At 50.8% G+C, this 7472-nt stretch overlaps 1 protein-coding gene across 2 annotated transcripts; it reads left to right on the forward strand.

Moving 5' to 3' along the window:
• The first annotated feature begins 73 nt into the window (after positions 1–73).
• Positions 74–7382, forward strand: NAGPA (N-acetylglucosamine-1-phosphodiester alpha-N-acetylglucosaminidase). 2 transcript variants are annotated; one of them, XM_077316498.1, is made up of 9 exons: positions 75–248; positions 1742–2227; positions 2477–2616; positions 2960–3068; positions 3438–3566; positions 4050–4258; positions 4359–4406; positions 5004–5055; positions 5664–7382. In XM_077316498.1, the coding sequence occupies exons 1-9, from the start codon at positions 112–114 to the stop codon at positions 5905–5907; spliced, it is 1554 nt and encodes a 517-aa protein (XP_077172613.1). In that variant the 5' UTR covers positions 75–111; the 3' UTR covers positions 5908–7382. The 2 variants fall into 2 exon arrangements, with proteins under 2 accessions (XP_077172614.1, XP_077172613.1); XM_077316499.1 differs by lacking the exon at positions 5004–5055 and having other exon boundaries at positions 74–248.
• The last annotated feature ends 90 nt before the right edge of the window (positions 7383–7472 follow it).

A 7472-nucleotide genomic window follows, 5' to 3' on the forward strand; every position in this document is an offset into this window, starting at 1 on the left:
GAGCGCCGCGAGGCTTCCCCCGACCACCGGAGGGCGCAGCGAAACAGACGGCCGCCGAGCTGGGCAGGCGCACGCGACTGGGCTGTCATGTGACCGCGCGGCTGCCTCAATATGGCGGCCCCCACGGCGCGCCTGCTGGGCGTGCTGCCGAACCAGAGGCAGGTGGTCTCAGTGGGGGCTCTGGCTGCTTTCTCCTTGGTGTGTCTCTGCTGCTGCTGTTTGGGGGCTCAGGGCAGAGAGGCCGCCTGGTGAGTGTCCAGATTGAGGGAGAGGGGCTAAGGAAAGGACGTGCCATGCGGAAGTCGACCCAGATTACTTAGTTTATGGTGTGTGTCACTTAGCCACAGGTCCTAGGAAATGCCTAGCAACCGGGGGGAAGATGCTTGGAGCTAGCTTGCTAATGACTGTCTCCGCATGGTGTTGCCAGCTCTGGGTTAGGGAGTAACTGGAGATTCTGGGGGGTGGAGCCGGGAGTGGGCGGGATGAGACCTCAATGGAGCCTAATGCTATGGAGTTCCCCGTCTAAAGCAGCCATTTCCTCCAGGGGAAGTGATCTCTTGCTGAGCTGTAAAACCAGGGGATCCCCATGTCCCACCGGGGGTGTGTCACTACCTCCACATCATGACCCCTAGCATTCCTTGGAGATCTCTCAACCTTATACTACCCAAGGGTGACCCTGCTTAGCGTCTGAGCATGCCAATTCAGGGCACAGATCCAGATGAGTAGATTAGTCTGCCTGTAGCAGCAGAACAAGAGTCCCCTATAGGGATGCCCCCCCCCCGGAATTATAGCTTATCTCCAGACTGCAGAGCTCAGTCGTGTACAAAATATAACAAAGGAAAAAAACACAGTATAGAAGTGAAGCAAAGAGAAATACTGTGTGGCCGTAAATGCTAATAACAATAAACAATTCATAAACTTGTCACAGTTTTTTCACTGAAAATATTTGACTGCTGGCAGAATTTGCTTGAAGAAAAGAACTGAAAACATTTTGGTTGGCACCATCTTCAGTTCTGTTCAGCATTAAAGCAAATTATAAACAAACAATCCCACAAATTAGCAACTCATACAAAAGGGGGAATTGCACAAGTATATAAAGATAAACAAAAAGCTCCCTATTCCATTTAAACAATCTATTATGAAAATGCAATGATCGCAAATCCAATTGTACAATAGAGGGCCACATCTACTAGGTTCATGCTGTAACATGAAAATAGTTCAGTGATACTGGAAATGCTTATAGAAACCTTCAATAGAGAAAACTCAAAAACAACATGAACTCACTAAAAACAGTTGTATGCTACAGTCGAACATGAAAATGGTAGTTGGCAAAGAACCTACAGCAGTTTCTAAAGAATAAAATGAAAGCCATTGAAGTCTATCAAGGACACAGAAGGTGCTCGCCATCATCAATCAAAATAAATAATAAAATTTTGGGGTAAAACCCCATATTGCTTACCTCAATGAGTGCCTCCTGCAGAAGGGCCCAGGATGTTCCTGGCATCTCCCATGAAACTACCTCTGGTCACAGTTGCTGGGAAAGAGCAAGAAGCTGAGGTCAGTCTGAGGACACCAGGGAGAGCTGTAGGGAAGAGGCAGCTGAGTAAAGGTGGGCAGAGCAAAGGAGGGCAGAGCAGCAGGCCCTTAACAAATGCAAAGTTTGAGGACAGAAAAGAAGAGAGGAGAGAGAGAGAGTCCTACCAGTCTGCCTACCTGACATCCTAAACACGATCGCTTTCAGGACGTCGTTGAACGATGACCTCTTGCTGCCTTATCCCCCTTCCCGACACGGTCCCCAGCACCACCACCGAAACGCCCGAGACTGCCAGCTTCTCCTGCACGGCAACACGACCCACGAATCCTGGCCCGCCGACAACAGCAGCCTCGGCCCGCCGGCCGTCACCCGGACGTTTGTTTCCTACTTCCCTCCCGAAGGTCAGGGCCGAAGAGCGGTGTACGGGCACTTCACCGTGGTGAGAGACCCTTTACGGACGTTCTCCGTCTTGGAACCCGGTGGGCAGGGAGGCTGTCGGGGCCACAAAAAAGCCACCGTGGAAGAGACCGCCCGACTGGGCATGTGCCTCATGGCCCAGAACGGTGGCTATTTCGACATGGACACCGGTGAATGCTTTGGGAATGTCGTGAGCGATGGGCGGTTGGTACAGACCTCCAGAGGACTGCAGAACGCTCAGTTTGGCATCCGGCAAGACGGCACGCTGGTCTTCGGGTAAGCTGGTCTTTGGGTATTGACAGCATCTTTATTATTTTTACAAAGGGTAAACTGAGAACATCCCCAACCCCCAACCCCCCCGATCAATTCAGTTCACGAGACGGCACTATTGATTTATTTTATATGTTTCTGTGCCGTGCCTTCCGAATTCTACTTGCAGCGGCTTACTACTAAAAACCGCAGTATAAAACACGAGCCGTTTCTGTTGGACGTTCCACACTGTCCTTTTTTTCTCCTCCTTTCCAGTTATCTTCCCGAAGAGGATATCTTGGCGAAGGAGAACCCTTTTGTCCAGCTGGTGAGCGGGGTGGTTTGGCTGCTGCGAGACGGAGAAGTTTACGTGAATCAGAGCCGGGCCGTGGAGTGCAGCGAGACGCAGAAAACAGGTGAGGCCCTCTCTTCTGAGGCCCGCTCTGCAGGACTCTCGTTATATTCTGCTCAATGGCATGCGCTGCAGATCTTGTACGCCTGAGGCTCTCGGGAGCGGCTGCCGGTCTGAGTAGGGAGCACTGACCTTGATGGGTCGTGCAATCCGGCATGATCTCAGAATTTGAGTGGCTGCAAAAGATGCAGGTTAAAATGTAAAGTGTGGCCTTTGAAGCTGGCCTTTTAAAATTTGCTTGAGGACTTGAGGATTTTGCAAAGGCAGCACATATAGAGATCCCTGCCCCCCCCCCTCCTCCGGTGGAACGACTTGTTTTTCTTCCTCGCCTGTCTTTCTTTCGACAGGGACTTTCGACACGTTCATCAACACTCTGTCTGCCAGGACGGCCGTGGGACACGACCGAGAAGGACGTTTGGTCCTTGTGCACGTGGACGGCCAGACAGGCGGAAGGGGGTAAGCCTGTCTCGTGCATTTACTCCCCCCCCCCAAATATTTACTTTGGACGAGCTGCAGTGGTCCAGTCCAGCTTGAGCTCGAGAGCCCGTTCCTGGAGGACTGTGGTTGATTGATTTGGCTTTGTTTATCAGCCATCCTGAGCTTTTAAATTCCTGGTTCTTTATGGGGTCTAGAAGGGCTGTTTTAAGAATATTTGGTGTTGACACAAGGAAGGACAGCTGAGAAAAGATTTAAAAATAAAGGAGGGTACTGTGGAGTTCACTTGAGGGAACTTCCGAGTTCGTCTTTCGGGATGCTGCCGCAAACTGCTTCTTTTGCCCCGCTCGGCTGTTCTCCACCTAACTTCCTCCGTTCCTCATTGTGCAGCCTCAACCTCTGGGAAATGGCCGACTTCCTGAAGCAGCACGGAGTCCTCAATGCGATCAACCTGGACGGAGGGGGGTCGGCCACCCTTGTCTTAAACGGGACTCTGGCCAGCTACCCTTCCGATCACTGGTAGGTGTTTCCCCAAAGGAAGCGGGATTCTCTCCGGGCATATTATGTGGAGGCCCCTTTCTTCAGAGCTGGGTGGGGTGAATTGATCTGCTTAATTTTTGGTCAGTTAGAAAACTGGTCCGCCAGATTACTAGCCAATGTCGAATTCTTACATTCGGTGACAGTATGGGCCTGCGCTAATTTCAGTTGTTTGGACAATATGCATTTATGAACAGCCCTATGGGAAGAGTATCCTGTTAACACGCACATGCACAGAGACCTCATTTAATTCCCAGGTTTCATCCGCCAGGAACCCCGGTTTCACCATCTGCACCGACGCAGACGTGTCCGTAAGGCAGAAGGGAGCAAGGCTCTCCCTCCACCGTCTCTGTGGAGCTGCAAAGCTGTTCGACAGCTCTTGAACTCTGCACATTCCCGTGCCAAACACGTTTGCCGCAGACAATAGATTCACTACAGCAGGCTTGTTCTGTTCTCCATCCACAGCCAGCCAGACCCCATGTGGCGCTGCCCTCGCCAGATTTCAACCGTTGTGTGTGTTCACGAGCCGCCGTGCCACCCTGAGGACTGCAGTGGGCATGGATACTGTGTGCTCGGGAGATGCCAGTGTAGCGGAGCTTATTGGAGAGGACCAGCCTGTGATGTCTTGGAGTGCGGGCCTTCCAATTGCTCACTGCACGGGATGTGCACAGAGAGTAAGTCCGGGGGAAGCATTTTTAAAAGATGCATGAATTTCCAAATGCCGTGGCACTGGCCTTCTATCTTGACCCTTTCCTCATTCTTTACCTCTTGCAGTGGGGTGCCACTGTGACGACGGCTGGACAGGCCTGAACTGCAGTGAAGGTAACCAAGTTTCTCCCTTTTGTAGTCTTGACTGTACAGACCGCCATTTTGCCTCCCCGTCAGCTCCTTCGGCGGCAGGCTGGCTGGTCCTTCGCTCCTGGACTGGGGGTTCGTAGCATCGTTGGTGTAGTGCAGCCTCCGTTCCAGTGCAGCGTTGAAGATGCCGCAGAAGGAAGCTGGGTTTTGCAGCCGGTGAACCAAGAAGGGAGTCTGAATGGCTCCAGTTAGCCTGATCTTGTTAAGCAGGGTCAGTACTTGGGTTAGTGCACACACTTCTTTGGAGGCAGGCTCACAAAAGCTTGTCCCTTGAATTAGGGCTGAGCTAGAGAGAGGCAGACACAGAATCTCTGAATGAAAGAGACCAGATCAGAGGGAGGCTCAGAGAAACTCCAGAGACCACAAAAGAGGAAAAGAGATCTGGAGCATTCCTACTAGACTTGAGAGCCTGAGTGAGAGGCCAACCAAGAGAAAGAGAGAGTGGGGGGCACAAAGACCCCATGAGACAGGCAGTGACTGACCCATCTTGGAATGCAGCCTTTGTGCTCCCGTGCAGAGGAGAGCTTCCCAATGAGTCCGGCCTTTCTCTTTCTTTTCCAGCCACGCAGGGTCTGCAGGAGGCCAGTTTTAACGCAGAAGTTATTTTCACGGAGTAAGTGGGGCACTTTCATTCGGGTTATGGAGTCCCGAATTCCGGGCGGAAGTCAGAGGTCTTGGTGCCGTGGTGTTTAAGAGCAGCAGCCTCTGATGTGGAGAGCAGAGTTCGATTCCCCACTCTTCCTCCACGGGCAGCCGCAGTCTTTTGTATTTATATCCTGCGTTTCACTCAGTGGCCCTCTTCTAATTTAGCCTTGAGCTCTCCAGCCCTGAAGCGTGCAAAATAATGCTTGCCTTAATTGTTCTAAGGCGAGTGACCCCCCTTTAAAACATGCCCCCCCTTAAGTGGAGATGGGGCAATTAATCACTAATGGCATTAAAACTTCTGAAATTGTGACTATAACTTTGACACTAACAATTAATTAGGCTTTCCCCCATCCTCGTTTTTCTCCCTTGTAATTTCCTGTTTCTTCAGAGGTTGGGTCTTTTGCGAGGGAGTCTGGCTCCCTCTAATGGTCAGTTCAATATTACACTGGTTTATGCCCAGCCTGCATCCCTCAGGGAATGTGTGAAGGACAGCAGTTTTCTGTTGGAAATGCGTAGCTGGTTTCATCACTGTCTCAAAAGCACAATAACGAATGCTTCTGTCTTGCCCGGTTGTAGGAAAACCTGGATTGCGATCACCTCCACCTTGGCTGTTCTGCTTTTGCTCAGTGCCATTGGAAACGCCCAGCTCCTTTTCTGCCGGTCTGCAGGACGACAGAACCAAAGCAAATATGCTTATCAGCCGCTGGAGCAGATGAACGGCGAGTCAGCCAGTACTTACTCGGCTGCAGCATGGAAGGAGGAAGACACTGCCGCTGACGAGCGGGACTCCGATAAGGTGGAGACTGTCGAGCTCCTGTGATTGTAGGTCTGAAGGAGAATTCCGTGTTCTTGGAGAGAGCCAACAGGCCTCTTCCACAGATCGGCTTTAATGGAGAAACCGGCTGCTCTTCTTCTTAGCCTGCCAAAATTGCAGCTGGGTTTCCAGCCCTCCTGTTTATAGCTGCCCTTGGCAAGGATGTCAGCAGAGGCGCATCCTGCCATTGGGGGCCAATCCTGTGCTCGTGGGCATTTGCCATGCAGCTTCCATCCAGGCAGGTGATTTGTGATCTGCGTTTCTCCCATAACCTAGAAGCTCCAGCAGGACTGAGAGGGCCCAGGTGGGTTCATAACTTCTGGCCCACAAGCTGTTTTTGGTCAGTCGGCCATTGGTCTGTTGTCCTTTGGGGCATGACCCAGTCGCTGGAAAGGGAACCGTGCCAATTTAGTCCCTGAGCTGACCCTTCCTGTCACGTCAAACATGGGACCCTCGGCGATCTGCCGGTGAAAAGAAAGAGCTGGTCATGATGCAGTAACTATGTTCTCTGTCCTAAAGCTCTAAAAAAAAAAGTATGTAAATGCAGCAAAGAGATTCCAGAGAACATGTTTTGGTGTTGGGGAGGTGAGGATTTGGGGCTTGGGTGTTAACAGATCTTCCTTTGCCAATGATGTGCCTCTTAAATGCAGTAATGTTTACAGAATTCGGCGCACAAAGCTGGATGAGCCAAATGGACCTTGGAAAAGCCAGACGGGGAAGGGATTCGGGTGCCGGCAGCCAAAAAGGAAAGAGACTTTCCTTTGGCATGTCTCCTAGTTTGAACTCTTACTTTGGCTTATCAGAGTCATAGTTATGAATGTATGTCGTTAGATTTTTTAAAAAGCTAATATATTTTAAAAGATGTAAATATCTCTTAAGAGCGAGCCACCTGACAGTAACTTATTTTGAAAGCAGAACTTTGTTTGAGCCAGAGGACTTAATCCTGGGGGTACGATGGACCCTCTTTCTGTGCCAGCTGCCCAAGACTGAACACTGTCTCCGGTGAGGAGGGGGGGAGTGGCATGTGATTCTTAATCTCTTTGGCTCTCTCTAAAATATTAAGGGAAGACTTGAGCAAGCTCGGAATTTGCAACCCGCGTGAGAACTGATTCTGCTATTAAATGGACATTTTCCTTCTTCCTCTGTGAAAATTATTCTATGAATTAAACAGGCTCCGAATCGGGGCTGCTTTGGCCCAGCGAGGAAACTCTTGGAAAGCTGGGGAGGGCAGCTGTTTTTGGCAAGGGGTACCAGTCATCTGCTGTGTGAAGCCAGACATAATGGGGGTGGGGGAGATGCATTTTCCCTCTGCCCCGAGGCATATGCTGCATTCTTTCATTGGGGGATTGTGATGCATTCCTTCCACCAGCCCTTCCCTTTCCATAGAAGGGATTTTGTTTCTTTCCTTTGGGCTTTTGAGACATTAAATATATATATTTAAACGCACAGAAGCTTGCAGTGAGCAGCCGACTGACCTGAGCCTTCCACCTGCAGACTACCTGGCCTCGGTTCCAAGGCTGGGCATCCAGGTCAGAGTGTTACCTTTTAGAAAGAGCCAACGCTTCTACCGG

This window comes from Paroedura picta, chromosome 17 (genome assembly GCF_049243985.1).
Source record: "Paroedura picta isolate Pp20150507F chromosome 17, Ppicta_v3.0, whole genome shotgun sequence".
Classification (NCBI taxonomy): Eukaryota; Metazoa; Chordata; class Lepidosauria; order Squamata; family Gekkonidae; genus Paroedura; species Paroedura picta.

Bases quoted from the DNA above. Each gene is read 5' to 3' on its own strand.
- NAGPA (XM_077316498.1), top strand. From the start codon at position 112: ATGGCGGCCCCCACGGCGCGCCTGCTGGGCGTGCTGCCGAACCAGAGG. The intron at 3,567-4,049 runs GTAGGTGTTTCC...CTCCATCCACAG, and splicing joins AGCTACCCTTCCGATCACTG to CCAGCCAGACCCCATGTGGC. The intron at 4,259-4,358 runs GTAAGTCCGGGG...TACCTCTTGCAG, and splicing joins GCACGGGATGTGCACAGAGA to TGGGGTGCCACTGTGACGAC.